The sequence below is a fragment of the Chiloscyllium punctatum genome, chromosome 37, assembly GCF_047496795.1.
Source record: "Chiloscyllium punctatum isolate Juve2018m chromosome 37, sChiPun1.3, whole genome shotgun sequence".
NCBI classification, from domain to species: Eukaryota; Metazoa; Chordata; class Chondrichthyes; order Orectolobiformes; family Hemiscylliidae; genus Chiloscyllium; species Chiloscyllium punctatum.
The window spans coordinates 52,563,486-52,586,909 of record NC_092775.1 but is presented as its reverse complement, the minus strand read 5'-3'; the positions used below and the strand labels follow the sequence as shown (position 1 = coordinate 52,586,909).

General features: G+C 41.6%; 1 protein-coding gene across 1 annotated transcript in view; it reads left to right on the top strand.

Moving 5' to 3' along the window:
* rtf2 (replication termination factor 2) overlaps window positions 1-23,424 on the top strand; it is a 157,097-nt gene that overhangs the window by 31,931 nt on the left and 101,742 nt on the right. The window contains exon 4 of the mRNA XM_072556828.1: window positions 19,720-19,859. Within this exon, the coding sequence (XP_072412929.1) occupies window positions 19,720-19,859 (140 nt within the window). The remainder of the gene's footprint in view (window positions 1-19,719; window positions 19,860-23,424) is intronic.

Below are 23,424 nucleotides of genomic sequence, written 5' to 3'. Positions count from 1 at the left end.
TCAAACAAAATTGTTCAGCAATATTGGGATTGTATTAGAGCGTTATGGACAAGGCCAGACCCCTCAAAACATTTTTAAGCAGGTAGCCCAGACCGTAACTTTACTATTTGTTTTGCTCGGTATATATTGGAGATTACTAGTGTAAATTAGCTGGGTTGACCGCCAAGTTTTAAACAAACAAAATTTATTTAGAAAATTATGGAATGAAACACAAGAGCAGAAAATAGAATACCCGATAACTTATCCAAATCAAACTTAATGATGCTGTTCCGAAAACACTCACATCCCTTAGCCCAACAGTAAAACATGGCGCAGGTTTGCAGTTTGCAAGGAGAGACAGAAGTCCAGCAGTTTGTTTCACACACCCCCTGCAGTAACTGAACCAAAAAAACCTCAACTGCCAGGACTGGCCACTCCCCTTTCATTATACAAGTTATTTGTATATCATCTGTTCAGGGGTAAACAAAAAGGATCCCAGTAAATTATTCATCTCTGCACCAACTCTGCCGTTTCAGAGCCTGAGCTGTTTTAAGACCCCTCTGGGAAAAACTCATGGGAACATTACCTTTGGGAAAAAGGGTCGGCTTTGTGACACCTTCCCCCCCCCCCCCCCCCCCCCACCTTAAAAAATGAACCATCATTATTCAAAGGTGGCTTCATTTTTAAAACCCCTTTTAAAAAAAAGTTGATTAGTACTCTAAAATGCACATGTACATTACACTGATTATACACATGCAAACATGCCTGACTACAGGATTCAGTCTGTGTACTCCCACCACTGAATACCTCCGTATCTCAGAGTCCCAACAATGCATTGGCAATCACGTTTTCTCGATGTGGCGCAAACACAATGTTCAACTTGAATGAATGCGACAACAAGCGCCATCTAAACTGTCTGGCATTTTTGTCCTTAAATTCTTCCACAAAGTTCAATGAGTAATGATCAATGTATACCATTGTCTCAGATGCGTTGCTAGTAATCTAAACACTGAAATGTTGGAGTGCCAACACCAAGCTTAAAGTCTCTTTCTCAACCATGAAATATTTTTGCTGATGAACATTCAGTTTCATGGAAAAATACCCAATCGGTCATTCTATTTTCTTAACGTCTGCCTGCAGGAGCACCGCACCGGCACCCATATCGCTCGCATTGTAACCACCTTGAAAGGCTTTGTGTAATTAAGTGTGGCCAATACTGGGGCAGTGGTTAACACAGTTTTCATGCTGTCAAACGCCTTTTGACAGTCTGTCGTCCACTGAAACTTCTTTCCTTTCTTTAGTATTTCATTGAGTGGTGTTGCTACACTGCTAAAGTTCAGCACAAACCTTCAATAAAATCCACTCAATCCCAGGATCTGTTGTACAGCTCTTTCTGTCAATGGTGTGGAAATTTCCCGATTACTTTTGTTTTCACATCCCATGGGGCCGTTTGTCCATGTCCAATAACATGACCCAGGAAGGTGACTTGTGCTTTGGTAAATTCACTTTTAGTTAGGTTTACCACCAAACCTGCCTTCTAAAGTCGATCGAAGTAACGGTTCCTTCCATGAGTGACTAAAACTCACCAGATCAGGAATGTACACAACAGTTGGGTAATCTGGCAATGACCTTATTAGTCAGTCTCTGAAATGTGGCTGGAGCATTTTTCATACTAAATTTCATGCTTCTAAACTGATACAGTCCATTTGGCGTTACGAAAGCCAAAATTACCTTTGCTGTTTCTTTTCACCTTTTCAACACACTGTTCCAACCATGGAATTGGATATGCATTAGTTTTTATAAGTACAATGACTTTGCGATAGTCCATACATAACCGTTGGGTACCATCTGGCTTTGGCGCCATAACTATGGATGAGCTCCAGTCATTATAACTCGCCTCAATTATGCCATCTTGGAGCACACATTCTATCTCTTCTTGAACCTATGCCAACTTTAGAAGGTTATGCCTGTAAGGATGTTGCTTAATCGGAACAGCATCTCCTACATCTACATCATGCACAATTATGTTAGTACTTCCCAAATAATTTCCGCATATCTCAGGTCATTTTGATTTTTCTCAGGAAGGTAACCCAATAATTTATCCCACTTTAATTTGAGGAATGTCCAATTCAGAATTTGGTTATTCTTTCTTTGTTGTAATCATTAATACTTTCTCCTCTTGCTTTCCTTCCCTGTCAAAATATCTTTTGAGCATATTCACATTCACATGACACATTCTGTGAGACTTCTTCCTGTCTAGAGTCCTTATCAAATAGTTCACCTCACTCAATTTCCTTTCGATTTTATAAGATCCGCTAAACCCTGCTTTTAAAGGTTCAGCTATTACTGGAAGTAACATTATTTACCTTATCCCTGCTAGCAAAATTGCAAATTATTGATTTCTTATCTGCTTCCTGTTTCATTGCATGTTGTGATACTGTTAAATGCTGTCTAGCCAACTCCCCAGCTCTACTTAATCGTTCTTGAAAACTTGACACAGTCCAAATATGTGGTCTCCGAATACTGATTTAGTAATTTCTCCTTAATCGATTTTAGTAGTCCTCTGACTTCATGCCCAAAAACTAATTCAAATGGACTGACTTTAGTTGATTGATTTGGTGCATCTTTGATTGCAAAAAACACATGTGGAAGTTACTTACTCCAATCATCTGGTTAATCCTGACTATAAGCCCTCAACGTGGTCTTTAGTTTGATGCCATCTCCCTGCAATTCTGGATGGTACGCAATGGATTTGGATTGTTTATGCCTAAGCTGTCCATAACTTCCTTGAATAGTTTGGATGTGAAGTTTGACCCTTGATGTGACTGTATCTCAATTGGTAGTCCGTATCTAATAAAAGAAAATTTGTAGAAAAATTACACAATTCTTTTTGCTAAGATATTGTGTAATGGAATGGCCTCTGGAAATCTCATTGATGCAGCCATTGTTGTTAACAAATGCTGATTCCTGCTTTCAGTTTGAGTTAGGGAACCTACACAATCAATTAAGACTCTTGCAAAAGGTTCCTCAAATGTTGGTATAGATATTAAAGGTGCAGGTTTTATTACCGCCTGTAATTTTCCAATTACCTGATACGTATGACATGTCTGGCAAAATTCCATTGCACCCTTCTGCAGTCCAGGCTAGTAAAAATATCTTTGTATTTTAGCCTGTGTTTTCCTCGCCCCTGAATGACCTCCAAGTGGTAGCTCATGTGCCACTCTCAACACCACCTTTCTATACCCCACTGGCAATACAATTTGATGAATTTGATGACTATTTCTCATCTGCTTGAATATGTGATGGTCTCCATTTCCTCATTAAGACATCATTTTTCAGGTAATAACACGCAGGGATGCATTCAGACTCATTTACTGAGTATGTCTTTTAATACAATTGCTTTAACTTTTCATCCTTCTGCTGTAACTCAATGAGCTCAGCCAAGCTAAAGATATTTGCATGATCCTTTATTTGGTCTTGGTTTGTCCCAACCAACTGACTGGATGCAGTCTCTGCTAGTGCTACTTCAGTTTCTTTCTCTGTGCCCTTTGATGTCTCCTGCTTTAGCTTGGGACTCTGTGATCTCATTACTACGCAATCAAGCAAGATTCCTGGATAAACATACTGCATTGCTTCAGTTGCCTGCATCTCCACTGGCTTTTCAACTAGAGTAGGCAACATGCCTAGCGGTGAATCAGCTATATCATTCGCAAGGACAAATTGTATTCCTGGTTCCGAGAGTTTGTCCAGTACTCTTAACACAATTTTCCCCTTTTTCTGGACACTCTAGCCTCACTTTAAATAATTGACCCCTTTTTGTCTCACCATGAATTCCTGTTACCAGTACCTTTTCTGGCAATAACCCTTCAGAAGTACATATCCTTCAGCATCACAGACTGAGAGGATCCTGTGTCCCTTAATATTGTAACCTGCTTACCTTCTACACCTGGCCTATGTGAATAAGCTTTGCAGGTTTTTTTTAAGCAGATATGGCACTTTCTCCTTCACTACCCTCTGATCAGCTCGTGCACTCTGCAGTTTTCTAGCTTCGTGTTACCACTCCAACAAAACTTTCAGGCTTATCCCACCTTCCTGGCTTTCCTGTGCTTTTCCTAGCCCACTTACACTCTGATTTCACGTGGTCTACTTTATTACAATGAAAACACAGGAGCTGTTTAACTTCTTTGCCCCCCTCAAGGGTTTCCTTTTTACCCTGTGGTAAGGTCTCCTTATGATTTTCACTGAGATCTAGCTTTCACTTTCCATGTGAGGATTTTTCTTTTCCCTAACTTCTATCCCTCATGGATTGAAATTGATTCAGTAAGTCAGACCATGGATTATGGACCAACTCATAATCATCAGCCGTGTCAACTGCTAACCTTGCCGTTTTAACACTCTGCTCGTCCACATGAGGTTGCACTATGTCAGACGGTGAATTTTTGAACTTCTCCAAAATAATTCTCTCTCAGGGCATCGTACGTTTGCTCTATTTTTAAAGCTCTTATCCACCTATCAAAATTACTTTGTTTGATCCTTTCAAACTCAATATAGGTTTGACCAGGGTCCCTCCTTAGAATCCTGAAAATGTTGTCTATCAGCTCCTGGTACAAGCTCATATGTACTTAAGAAAGCTTTATTCACTTCCTCATACACCCCAGATACCACCTCTGATAGAGCTAGTAAGGTACTTGCATCACTATCTACAAGTTTAGTTTGGATCAATAAAACACACATGGTCACTGCCACTCCATTAGTTTAGCTACTTTTTCAAATGATATGAAAAAGTCTCTCATATCCTTCACATCAAATTTAGGCAATGCTTGAACATAGTTAAACAGTTTCTCACCAGGCATTTGACCTCCAGGGGGCTTGCTTATCCTCACTCTCTTCCTCACTAAGCCTACCTTCAGGCTTTATCTCCATCTTTTTATGCTCACTTCCCTTTTTAAGTGTCAATTTCTGAAATTCAAACTCTCTCTTTTTCTTTCTCTTCTGCTAGAGCCCTTTGTTTTCTTCTAATTTTAATCGTAACTCAAACGGTTTCATTTCTGCTGCCCTTTCCTTCTCTCTCGCCTCTAACTCAAATGGCTTCATTTGCATTTGAATTCTTGCCATTTCTACATATCATGATGTGTTTCCAGCAAATTTAAAGACTGAAGTACTGCTGAAATCATCACATCTCTCCTCATTAGAAGGTAAATGCAACCCCAGCTTGTCTATTAATTTCCGCCGCTTGGTCTTGTTTGCCTTTTGTAAAACCCCCAAGGTCACTTCTTCCACCTCTCGAACCTCCTCAGTGACTGAAAGAGCAATTGTTGTCAGAGTGCTGTTTAAACCAACCAAATCAACAGCCGAAATAAAAGACACAAATCACCACTTGCTGTATTAATCCCACTAAGAGACCCCAATCTGTTATGACTAGGCCAGACCCCTCAAAACATTTTTAAGCAGGTAACCCAGACCTTAACTTCGTTATTTGTTTAGCTAAGTGTATATTGGACATTCTTGGTGTAAATTAGCTGGGTTGACTGCCAAGTTTTAAACAGAAAAAATTTATTTACAACATTACGGAATGAAACACAAAGAACAGAAAATAGAATACTCGATAACTTATCCAAACCTGACTTAATGATGCTGTTCCAAAAACACACACACCCTTGAGCACAAACAGTAAAACATGACGCAGGCAACTCACAATTTGCAAGGAGAGTGCGAGAAGTCCAGAAGCTTGTTTCACACATCCCCTGGTATAACTGATCCAAAAATCCTCAGCTGCCAGGACTGGCCACTCCCCTTTCATTATACAAGTAATTTCTAAAACTGAAATCCTTTGATCTGAGGTATCATCTGTTTAGGGGTTAACAAAAAGGGTCCCATTAAACTATTCGTCTCTGTACCAACTCTGCCGTTTTGGAGCCTGGGCTGTTTTAAGACCCCTCTGAAAAAACTCAAGGGCACAGTACCTTTGGGAAAAGGACCGGCTTTGTAACAATAAACACCCTAATAGTCAGTAGGAAATTGAGGAACAAATTTGTAAGGTGATTTAAATTTATCTGTAAGAATGATAGGGTGGTTAACTTTCCAAACAAACACTGGAGTGTTAAGGGTTTAGATGGAGAGGAATTTGTGTTTACAAGAAAATGTTCTGAATCAGTATGTGCATGTACCAACTAGACAAAGTGCAAAACTTGATCTACTCTTGGGAAGTAAGGCAGAGCAGGTGACTAAAGCGTCAATGGGGGAGCACTTTGGGGCCAGCAACCATAATTTTATTAGTTTTAAAATAGTGATGGAAATGGATAGACTGAATCTAAAAGTTCAAGTTCTAAATTGGAGGAAGGCTAATTTTGACAGTATTACACAAGAATTTCTCTGGGTGGCACAGTGGCTCAGTGGTTAGCACTGCTGCCTCACAGCGCCAGGGACCCGGGTTCAATTCCCGTCTTGGGCAACTGTCTGTGTGGAGTTTGCACATGGGTTTCCCTTGGGTCTGCATGGGTTTCCCTTAGGTGCTCCGGTTTCCTCCCACAGTCCAAAGATGTGCAGGTCAGGTGAATTGGCCATGATAAATTGCCCATCGTGTTAGGTGCATTAGTCAGAGGTTAGGGGAATGGATCTGGGTGGATTGCTCTTCGGAGGGTCGGTGTGGAACTTGTTGGGCTGAAGGGCCTGTTTCCACGCTGTAGGGAATCTTAAAAATAACTTTCAAAAGCTGATTGCAGGCAGATGTTTGGATGTAAAGGGATGGATGGAAAATAGGAAGCCTTCAAAAATGAGATAACGAAATTCCAGAGACAGTATATTACTGTGAGGGTGGAAGGGAAGGCTGGTAGGTACAGGGAATACTGAATAACTAAAGAAATTGAGGGTTTGATTCAGAAAAACTAGGAATCGTGTCAGGTATAGACTGGATAGATCGAATGAATCCTTAGAAGAGTATAAGAGGGAAATCAAGATGGCAAAAAGGGAACATGAGGTAGTTTTGGCAAATAGAGTTAAGGAGAAGTCCAAGTGATTTTATAAATAAATTAAGGACAAAAGGGTAACTAGGGAGAGAATATGATTGCTCAAAGATCAGCAAGGCAGTCTGTGTGTGGAACTGGGGAAGATACTAAGCAAGTATTTTGCAACAGTGTTTACTGTGGAGAAGGGCATGGAAGATCTAGAATGTGGGAGAAATAGATGGTGACACCTTGAAAAATGTCTGTATTACAGAGGAGGTCGTACTGGATTCTTAAAACATCTAAAAGTGGATAAATCCTCAGGACTTGATCAGGTGTACCCTAGAATTCTGTGGGAAGCTAGGGAAGTGACTGCTGGGCCTTTTGCTGAGATATTTGTATCATCGATAGTCACAGGTGAGGTGCTGGAAGACTGGAGGTTGGCTAATGTGGTGCTATTATTTAAGAAAGGTGGTAAGGAAAAAGCAGGGAATTGTAGACTGGTGAGCCTGACATTGGTGGTGGGCAAGTTGTTGCAGGGAATCCTAAGGGACAGGATTTACATGTATTTGGAAAGGCAAAGATTGATCAGGGATAGTCTGCATGGCTTTGTGCATGGGAAATCATATCTCACAAACTTGATTGAGTTTTTTGAAGACGTAATGAAGAGGATTGATCAGGGCAGAGCGGTAGACATGATCTCTCTGGACTTCAGTAAGGTGTTTCACAAGGTTCCCCATGGGAGACTGGTTATCAAGTTTGGATCTCATGGAATATAGTGAGAACTAGCCATTTGGATACAGAACTGGCTCAAAGGTAGAAGATAGGTGGTGGTGGAGGGTTGTTTTTCAGACTGGAGGCCTGTGACCAGTGGAGTGCCACAAGGAATGGTGCTGGGTTCATTACTTTTCATCATTTATATCAATGACTTGGATGTGAAAAGAGGTGTAGTTACGAAGTTTGCAGATTATACCAAAATTGGAGGTGTAGTGGACAGTGAAGAAGGTTACGTCAAAGTACAACAGGATCTTGACCAAATTGGCCGAATGGCTCAGATGTTGCAGATGAAGTTTAAGACCATAAGACCATAAGACATAGGAGTGGAAGTAAGGCCATTCGGCCCATCGAGTCCACTCCGCCATTCAATCATGGCTGATGCGCATTTCAGCTCCACTTGCCAGCGTTCTCCCCGTAGCCCTTAATTCCTCTAGACAACAAGAACCTATCAATCTCGGCCTTGAAGACATTTAGCGTCCCGGCTTCCACTGCACTCCGTGGCAATGAATTCCACAGGCCCACCACTCTCTGGCTGAAGAAATGTCTCCGCATTTCCGTTCTGAAATGACCCCCTCTAATTCTAAGGCTGTGTCCACGGGTCCTAGTCTCCTCGCCTAACAGAAACAATTTTCTAGCATCCACCTTTTCAAAGCCATGTATTATTTTGTACGTCTCTATTAGATCTCCCCTCAATCTTCTAAACTCCAACGAATACAATCCCAGTATCCTCAGCCGTTCCTCATATGCTAGACCTGTCATTCCAGGGATCATCCGTGTGAATCTCCGCTGGACACGTTCCAGTGCCAGTATGTCCTTCCTGAGGTGTGGGGACCAAAACTGGACACAGTACTCCAAATGGGGCCGAACCAGAGCTTTATAAAGTCTTAGTAGTACATCTCTGCTTTTATATTCCAACCCTCTTGAGATAAGAGACAACATTGCATTCGCTTTCTTAATCACAGACTCAACCTGCATGTTTACCTTTAGAGAATCCTCGACTAGCACTCCCAGATCCCTTTGTGCTTTGGCTTTATTAAGTTTCTCACCATTTAGAAAGTAGTCCATTCCTATATTCTTTTTGCCAAAGTGCAAGACCTCGCACTTGCTCACGTTAAATTCCATCAGCCATTTCCTGGACCACTCTCCCAACCTGTCTAGATCCTTCTGTAGCCTCCCCACTTCCTCAGTACTACCTGCCTGTCTACCTAACTTTGTATCATCGGCAAACTTCGCTAGAATGCCCCCGGTTCCCTCATCCAAATCATTAATATATAATGCGAACAGCTGTGGCCCCAGCACCGAACCCTGCGGGACACCGCTCGTCACCGGCTGCCATTCTGAAAAAGAACCTTTTATCCCAACTCTCTGCCTTCTGTTAGATAGCCAATCCTCAATCCATCCCAGCAGCTCACCTCGAACACCATGGGCCCTCACCTTGCTCAGCAGTCTCCCGGGTGGCACCTTATCAAAGGCCTTTTGAAAGTCCAGATAGACCACATCCACTGGGTTCCCCTGGTCTAACCTACTTGTTACCTCTTCAAAAAATTCCAACAGGTTTGTCAGGCATGACCTCCCTTTACTAAATCCATGTTGACTTGTTCTAATCAGACTCTGCTCTTCCAAGAATTTAGAAACCTCATCCTTAATGATGGATTCTAGAATTTTACCAACAACCGAGGTTAAGCTGATTGGCCTATAATTTTCCATCTTTTGCCTTGATCCTTTCTTGAACAAGGGGGTTACTACAGCCATCTTCCAATCATCCGGGACCTTTCCTGACTCCAGTGACTCTTGAAAGATCTCAACCAATGCCTCTGCTATTTCCTCAGCAACCTCTCTCAGAACTCTAGGGTGTATCCCATCGGGGCCAGGAGATTTATCAATTTTAAGACTTTTTAACTTTTCTAGCACTATCTCTTTCGTAATGGCAACCATACTCAACTCAGCCCCGTGACACCCTTTAATTTTTGGGATATTACTCATGTCTTCCACTGTGAAAACTGACGCAAAGTACTTGTTAAGTTCTCCTGCTATTTCCTTATCTCCCATCACTAGGCTCCCTGCATCAGTTTGAAGTGGCCCAATGTCTACTTTTGCCTGTCGTTTGTTTCTTATGTACTGAAAGAAACTTTTACTATTATTTCTAATATTACTGGCTAGCCTACCTTCATATTTGATCCTCTCATTTCTTATTACACTCTTTGTTATTCTCTGTTTGCTTTTGTATCCTTCCCAATCTTCTGATTTCCCACTGTTCTTAGCCACTTTATAGGATCTCTCTTTTTCTTTAATACATTTCCTGACTTCCTTTGTCAGCCAAGGTTGTCTAATCCCTCCCCGGTTAATCTTTCTTTTCTTGGGAATGAACCTCTGTACAGTGTCCTCAATTATACCTACAAACTCCTGCCATTTTTGCTCTAGTGTCTTCCCGGTTAGCCTCTGCTTCCAGTCTATTTTAGTCAGTTCCTCTCTCATGCCCTCATAATTACCTTTATTCAACTGTAACACCATTACATCAGATTTCGCCTTCTCCCTTTCAAACTCCAGACTGAACTCTACCATATTATGGTCGCTACTTCCTAAGGGTTCCCTTACTTTAAGATCTTTTATAGAGTCTGGTTCATTGCAAAGCACTAGGTCCAGAATAGCCTGCTCTCTTGTGGGCTCCATGACAAGCTGTTCCAAAAAGCCATCCTGTAAGCATTCCATGAATTCCCTTTCTTTAGATCCACTAGCAACATTATTTACCCAGTCCACCTGCATATTGATTTAACTTCGATAAATGTGAGGTGCTGCATTTTGGGAAAGCAAATCTTAGCAGGACTTTTAGACTTAATGGTAAGGTCCTAGGGAGTGATGCTGAACCAGGAGACCTTGGAGTGCAGGTTCATAGCTCCTTGAATGTGGAGTCGGAGGTAGATGGGATAGTGAAGAAGGTGTTTGGTATGCTTTCCTTTATTGGTCAGAGTATTGAGTATAGGAGTGGGAGGTCATGTTGCTGTTGTGCAGGTCATTGGTTTGGCCAGTTTTGGAATATTCTGTATAATTTTATTCTCCTTCCTATCGGAAGGATGTTGTGAAACTTGAAAGGGTTCAGAAAAGGTTTGCAAGCATGTTGCCAAGGTTGTAGGTTTGAGCTACAGGAGGAGGTTGAATAGCCTGGACTGTTTTCTCCCTATGTCTGCGTGAGTTTCCTCCGAGTGCTCCGGTTTCCTCTCACAGTCCAAAACACGTGCAGGTTAGATGAATTGGCCATGCTAAATTCCCCATAGTGTTAGGTGCATTAGTCAGAGGGAAATGGGTCTGAGTGGGTTACTCTTCGAAGGGTAGGTGTGGACTGGTTGGGCCGAAGGGCCTGTTTTCACACTGGAGGGAATCGAATCAAATCGTATCTAATCTAATCTATTCTATTCCTTGATGTGAATAGTTTGTGGAACTCAATTGATCTGTGTCTTGGAGATGCAAAGTGATTACATTTCTGCAACCATCTAGAGTATGCTTTGAATGAGGAAATTCTTTTTTGTCAGTCTTGCATAGACTGCCTCTTACACTGAGACTGTGTCCCTGGAATGTAGGGCCCCAACTGAGGAAAAATATCCTTTCATCATTCACCCTGCCAGGCTTTTTGAGAATTTTATTATGTTCAATCTCAATCTCAATCTCAATCCAGAGGATGCAAGCCCAGCCGCCTCAATCTGTTGTTATTGGGCAGTCCCACTGTCTCCAGAATTAGCCGAGTGAACCTTTGCTGCACTCCTCTGGCTTTTTGTTTTGAAATATAGGGAGAGGCTGAACAGGCTGGGGCTGTTTTCCCTTGAGTGTCGGAGGCTGAGGGGTGACCTTATAGAGATTTACAAAATTATATGGGGCATCGGAAGGGTAAATAGGCAAAGTCTTTTCCCTGGGGTTGGGGAGTCCAGACCTAGAGGTTTAGGGTGAGAGGGGAAAGATATAAAAGAGACCTAAGGGGCAACCTTTTCACACAGAGGGTGGTACGTGTATGGAATGAGCTGCCAGAGGAAGTGGTGGAGGCTGGTACAATTACTACATTTAAGAGGCATTTAGATGGGTATATGAATAGGAAGGGTTTGGAGGGATATGCGCTGGGTGCTGGCAGGTGGGACTAGATTGGGTTGGGATATCCAGTCGGCATGGACAGGTTGGACCGAAGGGTCCATCTCTGACTCTATGCGCATAATGTTCCAATGCAGCCTTGTTGAGGTTTTATACGAATGATGCAATTTATCTTTATTCCTGTACTTGCATTCTCTGTGATAAAGGCCAAGGTACTATTTGTCTTCCTAATTCCTTGCTGTATCTGTGTAAGCTTCACTGACTCGTGAACAAAGACACCCAGGTCTCTTTAGGCATCCATACTTCCCAGTCTCTCAATGTTGCTCCTCTCACCAAAGTGGATATCCTTTCAGTTATCCACATTAATTGTATTTGCCACGTCCTTGCCCAGTCACTTAGCCCACCCAAGTTCCTTGAAGCTTCTTTGATCTTCACATCTGCAAACTTGGAAATATTCCACTTGGTCCATGCATCCAAATAATTAATCTATATTGTGAATGCTTGAAGCCTAAGCACTGATTCTAGCAGTTTCCTGTAAGTTGACCTACCAAGCTTAGCTTCCATTTATTCTTCCTGTCTCTTTCTGTTTACCAGTCCTCAATCCATGCTAATATGTTACCTCCTACACCATATTCTAACCTCCTGTGTGAAACCCTGTCTCAAACCTTGTGATGCTCCGAATACAACACATTCATTAGCTTCTCTTTATTTGCTCTGCTAACAGCGTTTTCAAATAATTTAAAAAGGTTTATCAAACATGATTTCTGTCTTAAATCCATGTTGACATGGCCCAATTATAATTGTTTTCTAAACGTGCAAATGCCACATCTGTAAATAGATTCTAGTTTTTGACCCCCAACAGACATCAGCTACTACAGATCTGGAGCTCACCACTTTCTCTGTCTCTCCCTCCTTAAATCGTAGGGGTAGATGATCACGAAAGCCCCCACAATCTCTGGGATGTAAATCACTAGAATTGATTATTATATCTTGGAGAGGTCATGGTGTACTAACTACCACTAATCCAGAACCGTAGGCAATTGGGCTTGGAACGTGAGTTTGAATGTCATTGGCAGATGGTGAAATTTAAATTCTGCAAATAACTGGATTAAGAATTTAGATTAGTGTGGTGCTGGAAAAGCACAGCAGGTCAGGCAGCATCCGAAGAGCAGGGAAATCGACGTACCTGATGAAGGGGTTTTGCCCGAAATGTCAATTCTCCTGCTCCTTGGATGCTGCCTGACCTGCTGTGCTCTTCCAGCATCACACTAATGTAGACTCTGATTTCCAGCATGTGCAGTCCTCACTGTTGCCTAGTTTGGATTAAGAATTTAGCCTAATGCAACTGTTGATTATCATTAAAAAAAAAATCCTTTGGAAGGAAATCTGTCATCCTTAACTTGTCTGGTGTACACGAGACTCCATAGTAAAGTGGTTGAACCCAAACTACCCTCTGGTAATTTGGAATGGCAAGTAGTGAGAAGCACCATAGAAGTAATGGGCAAGGTTTTAAAACATATACATGAACACAGAGTTAACTATGGGCTCAGTGTCTTTGTTCTTCTGCTGAAAGGAGTCTTTATCAGTTTGACATGCTCTAGTATATCTGTATAATATACTAAATGGTACAAAGACCAGTCAATAGCAGTGACCATCAGATTTGCTAAGTTTCTTTTGTAGTGTTAAGCACATGGTCAACGTGAGCTTCTATCTGCATAACATTCCTACCCTGTGGCATTTGTTGAGTTAATCAGATAATTTACAGGCCAAGATCTGATATGAGATGATTCCTTTGGCCATTGTGTTTCAACCGCAGTCAGTGAGATGTTTTTACATTTGTGTTCTAGTTGGACTTGTATCCTACTTTGGACTTCAAAACTGCATTATGGTTAACAGTGGAATACTTGATTCTTTGATCATGTTGCAGAATTGATATCCTGCTATATCCAGCTGTGCAGAAAAAGACCCTTTGGTTCATGAAGTCTGCGCTGGTCAGAAACATTCTGCTAACTGACCTAATCCGATTTCCAGCATTTGGCCCATAGCCTTGTGTGTCTTAATCAGAATATTCCTGAAATGGTATGACAGATTCTGCCTCTACCATACTTACAGGCAGAGAGTTCCAGATTCCACCACTCTGGATGAAAAACTTTTTCCTCCCATCTCCTCTTAAGCTTCTGTTCCTTATCTGAAATATTTGCCCCTGGTCACTGATTCCTCCATCAAGGGGAAAAGTTTCTCTTCTACCCTATCTTGGGATCTCATAATTTTATACATCTCTACCATTTCCGTCCCCTGCCGGTCTCTTCTAATCATAGGAAAACAATCCCAGTCTGTCCGATCTGTCTTTGGTACCTGGGCTGGAAGGTTTGAGTAACATTCTGGTAAATTTCCTCCACACCCTTTCCAGTGCAATTAAATAGCTCCTATAATGTGGTTTGCAGAACTGCTTAGGGAGTGTGAGGTGTTGGTGGTGGGAAGTCAGGGAAAGCATGAAAACAAAAGAAATATGGTGAAGATTAGAAATATGGTTCAAAAACAGCAGAGGCTAACTAAGAAAACGGGTGGGGGAAGGGGAGGAGGGAAAGATGAAATATGAGTGTGAGCTAGCTAGTAATATGAAAGAAGATTGCAAGAGTTTTTAGATATAGTTGGTTCTGATATATCACAATAGTTCCATTCCCTTGCGACCTCGCATTATAAGAAAATCGCGTAATAGCAGCGCCATTTAAATTAATGGGACCGGAATTGTGTTATAGCCATACAGGTAAGGAAAGTCCTCTTTCTACAAATAATGGTCTAAATTCTTCAAGCGCGTTAAAGCCCATTCGTGTTGAAGAAACACACATTATAGCAGAACCAACTGTGCATAAAAGATGACAGAGCTGTAAAAATGGGCATTGGACTGCTGGAAAATGAGGCTAGAGAAGTAGTGATGTAGAGCAAAGAAATGGCAGAAGAACTGAATCATTATTTTTAATCAGTCAGCACAGTGGGGGACATCAGTAGTATTCCAGAACTTTGAGAAAATCGGGGCTGAAGTGAGAGCAGTGGCTATCATTAAGGAGAAGGTGCTAGAGAGCAGGTGGATAAATCACCAAGACCAGAAGGGTTATGTTCCAGCGTTCAGAAAGAGGTAGCTGAAGAGATTGTGAAGGCATTGATTGTGATCCTTCAAGAATCACTGGAGTCAGGGAGGATCTCAGAGGACTGAAAAATGTCTAATGTAACATCCCCATTAAGAAAAGAGGGAGGCAGGAGATGGGAAATTCTAGGCTTCTTAACCTGACCTTTGTCATTGGTAAGGTTTTGAAGTACATTCTTAAGCATGAGATTGCTGTGTACTTGAAAGTGCAAGGTAAAGTAGGCAGAGTCAGCTTGGCGTTGTCAAGGGAAGGTTATGCCTAACAAATCTCTTAGAATTCTTTAAGGAGATAATGAGCAAGTTAGACACAGAGAGGCAGTGGTTGTGATCTATTTGGATTCCAGATGGCCTTTGACAAGATGCTGACCTGGACGCTGCTAAATGAGAGCCTGTAGTGTTAGGGCAAGGTATTGGTATGGATAAAGACTGGCAGAAGGGAGTCTTTTTCAGGATAACAGCCAGGATGGTGACTAGTGGAGTTCCACAGGAATCACTGTTGTGGCCACAGATGCTCACTTTACCCATTACAATCTGGACGAAGAAACACTGTTGCTAAGTTTGCAGATGATACAAAGGTGGATGGAGGGACAGGTCATGTTGAGGAAGTGGTGAGGCTGCAAAAAAACTTGGACAGCATAGGTGAGTGAACAAAGAAATGGCAGATGGAATACAAAGTTGGAAAGTGTGAGTTTATGCTATTTGGTAGGAACAATAGAGGCATAGAACATTTTCTAGTTGAGGAAAGGCTTCAGAAATTCAAAGCACAGAGGAACTTAGTCTAGTTCAGGATTCTCTTAAGATTATCATGCAGGTAATTAGGAATACAAATACAATATCAGAACTCCGTTTTTTTTTGGTAAGGTGCATAAGGCTCTGGTCAGACCGTATTTGGAATACTGAGAGTTGTTTTGGGCCCTGTATCTAAGGAAATACGTACTGGTGTTAGGCGGGATCTGGAGAAGGTTCACAGGAATATTAGGACACTGGTAAACTCTTCTGCTTAACTTAAACCAGAAAAGATTTATCCCATGCAGTAATCTGTGAAAATTTGAGAGGCCAAGAGCTATTTGAAGTAAAAATTAACAACTTTATTTTTTAAAGTATGACAGAGTATAATTAACTAACAACTATTTACAACTTCTTCCTATAGGCAAAACTGAGGACTGCAGATGCTGGAGATTAGAGTCTAGATTAGTGTGGTGCTGAAAATGCACAGCAGGTCAGGCAGCATCCAAAGAGCAGGGAAATTGAAGTTTCATGCAGGAGCCCTTATTCCTGATGAAGTCGATTTTCCTGTTCCTCGGATGCTGTCTGACCTGTGCATTTCCAGCACCACTCTAATCTTGACTCCTTCCTCTAACCTATCTTTTACTTTCCCTTCTATAATACTAGTCCGATAAAACCTCTGAGTAAGATTAACCAAAAATTCAAATTTCAAAACCAGGTAGCTGTCGAATCTTCCCTTTGTATCTTCCACTGTATATTTTCTTCTTCTTAGGGATTTCTGTTTCACAGGTCGTTGATAGATAAAGGTACCTTTTGTGATTTGGGCATTCTGTATGTGCTGGTGGCTTGGCAGTTCTCCCCTCAACTGTTCAATTTTTCCTGGTCTTATACCCCAAAGCATTGGATTGTTTCATTGGTTTTTAATATTGTCAATATACTAAATTCAAACTTGATTGGAGGTTGGTATTTTGGGGTATAACTTAAACTGATTGGCCAAATTCAAATTTATTTTTGTCTCATAGCAACTTAGCCAGTGCTAACTGCTGAACCAAATGTTACATTGTAAATTCTCCAGCACTCTGTGTGCTTGCTAAGTCCTTTACTCTCTTAAAGGTACAATACACATCTACACCTTCATAACAAGAATGATCTTGGAATGAAGTGCTTGTCTTAATGAGGAGCACTTGAGGGCTCTGGGTCTGTATGCAATGGTGTTTAGAAGGATGAGGGGGAATCTTATTGGAACTTCCTGAATACTGAGAGGCCTGGATGTAGAGAAGATGTTTCCACTATTAGGAAAGTCTAGGATTCTAAGGCACTGTCTCAGTGTGAAGGGACTGGGGTGAAGTGGACTATTCAACCAAAGCACGTTGAATCTGTGAAACTTATTACTAAGCAAGGCCAAGTCATTGAGTGTATTTAAATCAGAGATAGGTTCTTCATTTCTAAGGCATTCAAAGGCTACTTTGAAAGCAGGAAAATGCGGTTGAGAAGCAGAATGATGGAGCAGACTTGATGGCCCAAATGGCCTAATTCTACTCCTATATCTTGTAATCTTCATGTTATCTGAAAGATGTGAATAGCTTAATCTTCGGAAACAATTGGCAGTACACAGTTAACGCGTTGGAAAGAATATAATCCTAGGGGAGGTGCCAATTGTTGCAGTTCAGGGATTTTAAAAAAAACTATGGCAGTGGCTCAGTGGTTTGCACTGCTGCCTCACAGTGCCAGGGACTCAGGTTCAATTCTAGCCTTGGATGACTGTTAGTGTGGAGTTTGTACATTCTCCCTGCATCTGCGTGGGTTTCCTCCCACAGTCCAAAGATGTGCAAATTAGGTGAATTGGCCATAGTGAAGAAAGGCTTATGCCCGAAACGTCGATTCTCTTGCTTCTTGGATGCTGCCTGACCTGCTGCGCTTTTCCAGCAACACATTTTTCAGCTCTGATCTCCAGCATTTGCAGTCCTCACTTTCTCCATAGTGTTCAGAGATGTTAAGGCTAAGTGCATTAATCGGGGAAATGTAGAGTATTGGGTAGAAGAGTGAGTCTGGATAGGATGCCCTTCAGAAGGTCAGTGTGGACTTATTGGGCCCGGCCAGTTTCCACGCTGAAGGGATTCTGTGGTTCTATGATCTTGTGATATTCATGTTATCTAAGGAACATGAGTAACTTAATCTTTTTAAACAGTTGGCAATGATCTCAGTGCACAATTAATGGGTTGGAAAGTATCCAGTATTTCTAGAACCATTTGTCTGTTTTTTGATGCTGTAAAAGTTGCAAGGCCACGAGATGGAAAAGTGACTTCAAATAGCCATAGATGTACTGAAAAGATATTCATACCGAGTCAGGTAAACTATTAAGTTCAGGGAAAAAAAATCATTGACTTTTTTTGATTTTCTGCAGGCAATAATTATTTCATAGCCTTGCTGAAAGGAAACAAGAAGTCAAAGCTTTTTGCCTTGCACTTATCAGGACTAGGATGTAAGAAACAGTCTTGGAAAAATACATTACACAGCATGAGAAACAGGTGTTGAATGGTGAGGCCATCTTTGCCATGAAGATGCAGCAACAAGTTATCTGACTGTTTTGATTCTTTGACTGGTCAGGCTGACAGCCAGTAGTGTGTGCCATGGAAATGCTGAAGTTGGTAGTATCCGTAACAGGTTTCCTTCCATGAAAAAGATGTAATGAATGGACAAATTCCTTCAGTGTTCATAAAACAGGGTCCTGTGCATTTAGATATGTCGTGTGTCGCATGCTCGACAGATTTTTGTTCTGATTTCAGATTATTTAATAAATGATTTCTATAATACAGTCTCAACCCATGGTAGGCATACTTGTGGACTTGGCTATTTTCAAACCAAAAAAACATTTGTTCAGCCTACAGCTGAGTGATGTAATAGCAGTTTGTGGCGATGTGATGCTCGGTAGTTTCTCCACATAACCTAACAACATGTGGACCATATGAAACAATGCATCTTATTGACTATTCGTAGCCTATTGATCATGCTCAACTAGCTCATGCTTGCAAGCCTCAGAACAGCATACCCACCTTTAAATGTGATTTGACAGTGAAGAAAGATAGTACTTGGAAGTTGTTGGGGCGATTAATGTATGACTGAAGACTCTTGAAGAAATAAAGGCCTATGTGATTATACATTAGCTTTTTTTTCAATGTTTGAGGTGAACAATTTGTGTTGTATTTGGAATTCAACATTTTCGCTGCTAGTTGCTTGCTTTACAAATATGCCTTTGCTGTAGCCTCAAGATAACCTCCCAGCTCCTGCGTGGTTATCAAAATTAAATTGCCAATTTATATCTGAAACCGCACATTCTTGTTGAGTCCATACTTATTTAAACTTGGATTCAGATTATACAAAGTTGTATTACAGTAAACCTTTCCACAAACCAAAGAGAAACTGAGACACTTTAATTGTATTAATGTAGCCCAGATTCACGCTCCAAAGGACCTACAATCTGCTAATGTTGTCCAGTCTCCATCACCTGCTTAACAGTGAACCTTCGGTACCTCTATCCCCCAGCTTCTTTATGTAGTAGTTACAGTGTAGTCTGCAAGTCAGACATCCTTTGATATTTAGTCGCTTCCTTGCCCTCAAATGCTGCCCTGTCTTGGGCATTACCTTCTGTAATGATTACATTTTCCATTCTGTACATTTCCTCCTTGTATTTGGGCAATTGACCTAGCTTGCATGCAAAGCAGCCAAGAGGTCCCTCTAGCTTTCTGTGCTGGTTGATTGTGTTTTCATCTGATGAGATGTTTTGTTCCTTTTTTTCCCCATTTTAGCTTAGCATTGTGGGGAAATGTAAGGTAAGTACATTTTTCCCCTGATGGTTAAGGTAAAATCAACCTACTAAGGACACCAATAAGCTAATGCGACAAACCTTATAAATTTGAGCTAAGTTGCTCTGAGAAATTTGGATTTAAAAATATGTTCCTTCAGGAATCCTGTAATTAAACCACCCATCAAAATAAAGCAATAGGCATAACACCTGCCTCTGAGTTTGTTGAACCAAGATGTTATGACTTGTTTTCACTGTGCTGTTTTGATCCTCAGGATGTGAAGGAGCTAAATCTGACTGACAATCCAGCCTGGAAAGGTGACAAGGTGAACACAAAAGGTGACAAGTATGAAGATTTGCAAGGTGCTGCATTCATCTGTCCTGTCGTTGGTTTGGAAATGAATGGTCGACAGAAGTGAGTTATTTGATTTTAATATTTCCTTAACATTAGGACTTTGATTCATGAGAATTGCATATACAAATAGAGTTAATTGATGAGCTGTAAACTGTGTAACTGTTTGCGAGTTATACAAAACTTTTTAAAAAGATTTGTAAGGGCACCTTTTAGTAACCATTGTGATATATTGTAATTGCCCTGTTCAGAGATCTTGTTACACACCTCTGGGACAGGTGGGACTTGACCAACTCAGCCTGATATTGGTAACCTAGAAGACTTGTCATTGGCAGTGTTTGTCAACCAAAACATCAACAGGAAAACTTTTACAGACCAGAAATGGTTCACAAGGTTGATCCTGGGTATGGAGGATACTTGTGAGGAGGGGGTGAGTCAGGTGGGTCTGTACTCTTTTTGGAGGATAAAGAAGAGACACCTTATTGAAACATAGGAAGAGAACGTTTTCCCCATGTGGTAAAGTCTAGGACCAGAGGGCATCATCTCCGAATTAGAGTTTGCACATTTAAGGTAGTGATGAGGAAGAGATTTTTCTGATGGTAGTTGATCTTTGGAGTTTTTTACTGCAGAGAACAGTGAGGCTAGATCATTTAGTATATTCAAGGCTGAGATAGACATTTTTAATTGGTTATGGAATCAAGGAATATGGAGATATGGCAGGATGTGGAGTTGGGGATTATCAGATCAGCCATGGTCTTCTGGAATGATGGGAAAAATGGCCTACTTCTGCTTCCACTTCTTATAGTCTTAAAATAACAGATTGTATTAGTTAAACATGATTGATATTAGCAATACTGTCGTCTTCCCCTTCCATATTCTTGGTCTACCCTCTCCTGTGCCATCTTCCCCCCTTCATCTCTACTGTTTACTCCCTCCCGGTACTATGTCTCCCCTTTGAATGCCACTTTCTACCTCCCTGCATGCCATTTGCTATCTCCATCCCCATGTGTTAAAAAATGGATAAGTCCCCTGAGCCAGATGGGATTTATCAGAGGGTTCTCTGGGAAGCCAGGGAGGAGATTGCCGAGCCTTTGGCTTTGATCTTTATGTTGTCATTGTCTACATGAATCGTGCCAGAAGACTGGAGGATAGTAAATGTTGTTCCCTTGTTCAAGAAGGGGAATAGAAACAACCCTAGAAATTATAGACCAGTGGACCAGACTTCAGTTGTGCGTAAAGTATTGGAAAGAGTTAGAAGAGGTAGGATTATAATAATCTAAAAAGGAATAATTTGATTAAGGATAGTCAACACGGTTTTGTGAAGAGTAGGTCGTGCCTCACAAACCTTATTGAGTTCTTTGAGAAGGTGACCAAACAGGTGGGTGAGGGTAAAGCAGTTGATGTGGTGTACATAGATTTCAGCAAGGCATTTGATAAGGTTCCCCACAGTAGGCTATTGCGTGAAATATGGAGGCATGGGATTGAGGGTGATTTAGCAGTTTGGATCAGAAATTAGCTAGCTGAAAGGAGACCGAGGGGAAATGTTCATCCTAGAGTTCAGTTACTAGTGGTCTGCTGCAAGGATCTGTTTTGGGTCCACTGTCGTTTGTAATTTTTATAAATGACATGGATGAGAGCATAGAAGGATGGGTTAGTAAATTTGTGGATGACACTAAGGTTGGTAAAGTTGCGGATAGTGCTGAAGGATGCAGAGGGAAATGGATAAGCTGCAGAGCTGGGCTGAGAGGTGGCAAATGGAGATTAATGTGGAAAAGTGTGACGTGATTCACTTTGGAAGAAGTAACAAGAATGCAGAGTACTGGGCTAATGGTAAGATCTTTGGTAACGTAGATGAGCGGAGAGATCTCAGTGTCCATGTACATAGTTCCTTGAAAGTTGCCGCCCAGGTTGACAGGGTTATTCAGAAGGCATTTGGTGTGTTAGCTTTTATTAGTAGAATGATTGAGTTTCAAAACCATGAGGTCATGCTGCAGCTGTACGAAACTCTGGTGCGGCCACATTTGGAGTATTGCATACAGTTCTGGTCACCGCTTTATAGCAAGGATGTAGAAGCTTTGGAAAGGGTTCAGAGGATGTTGTCTGGTGTGGAGGGAAGGTCTTACAAGGAAAGGCTGAGGGACTTGAGGCTGTTTTCATTAGAGAAGAGGGTTGAGAGGTGACTTAAAGACATATAAGATAATCAGGGTGGACAGTGAGAACCTTTTTCCTCAGATGGTGATGGCTAGCATGAGGGGACATAGCTTTAAATTGAGGGGTGATAGATATAGGACAGATGTCCTACTCAGAGCAGTAGGGGAGTGGAATGCACTGCCAGCAACAGTAGTAGACTTGGCGACTTTAAGGGGATTTAAATGGTCATTGGACAAGCATGTGGACGAGAATGGAATAGTGTAGGTTAGATGGGCTTCAGATTGGTTCCACAGGTTGGCGCAACATCGTGGGCCAAAGGGCATGTTCTACGCTGTAACATTCTGTGTAACTACAGGTCAAGTCAGTGTATGGAATAAGCTGTCAGAGGAAGTATTGGAGGCTGCTACAATTGCAGCATTTAAAATGCATTTGGATGGGTATATGAATAGGAAGGGTTTAGAAGGATATGGGCAAACTGCTAGCAAATAGGACTAGATTAATTTAGGATATCTGGATGGCATGGATGAGTTTGACCGATAGGTCTGTTTAACATAGAACACAGAACATAGAAAAGTACAGCACAGAGCAGGTCCTTCGGCCCACGCTGTTGTACTGAGGATTATTAGAAATAATAAAATAAAACAACCTAACCTACGTACCCCTCGGTTCATTGCTGTCCATGTGCGTGTCCAGCAGTCACTTAAATGACCCTAATGACTCTAATACCACCACCACCACCGCTGGCAACACATTCCATGCACTCTGAACTCTTATGTGTAAAGAATCTTCCTCTGATGTCTCCTCTATACCTTCCTCCTAATATCTTAAAACCAAGACCCCTTGCACCAGTCAGTCCTGCTCTGGGGAAAAGTATCTGACTATTGACTCTATCCATGTTTCTCATTACCTTGTGTGCCTTGATCAGGTCACCTCTCTTGCCTTTTCACTCCAGAGAGAGAAGTCCGAGCTTAGTCAACCTGTCTTCGTAAGACAAGCCCTCCAGTCCAGGCAGCATCCTGGTAAACATTGTTTGCACCCTTTCCAAAGCCTCCATATCTTTCCTATAATTGGGTGGCACAGTGGTTAGTTAGCACTGCTACCTCACGGCGTCAGAGACCCACTTCAGGCGACTGACTGTGTGGAGTTTACACGTTCTCCCCATGTCTGCATGGGTTTCCTCCAGATGCTCCGGTTTCCTCCCACAGTCCAAAAATGTGCAGGTTAGGTGAATTGGCCATGCTAAATTGCCATAGTGTGAGGTGAAGGGGTAAATGTAGGGGAATGGGTCTGGGTGGGTTGCTCTTTGGCGGGTCGGTATGGACTTTTTGGGCCAAAGGGCCTGTTTCCACACTGTAAGTGATCTAATCTAATCTCAGGGTGACCAGAATTGGACATAATATTCCAAGTGTGGTCTCACCAGGGACTTGTAGAGTTTCAGCAAAACCTCACATGTCTTAAACTCAATCACCCTGTTAAT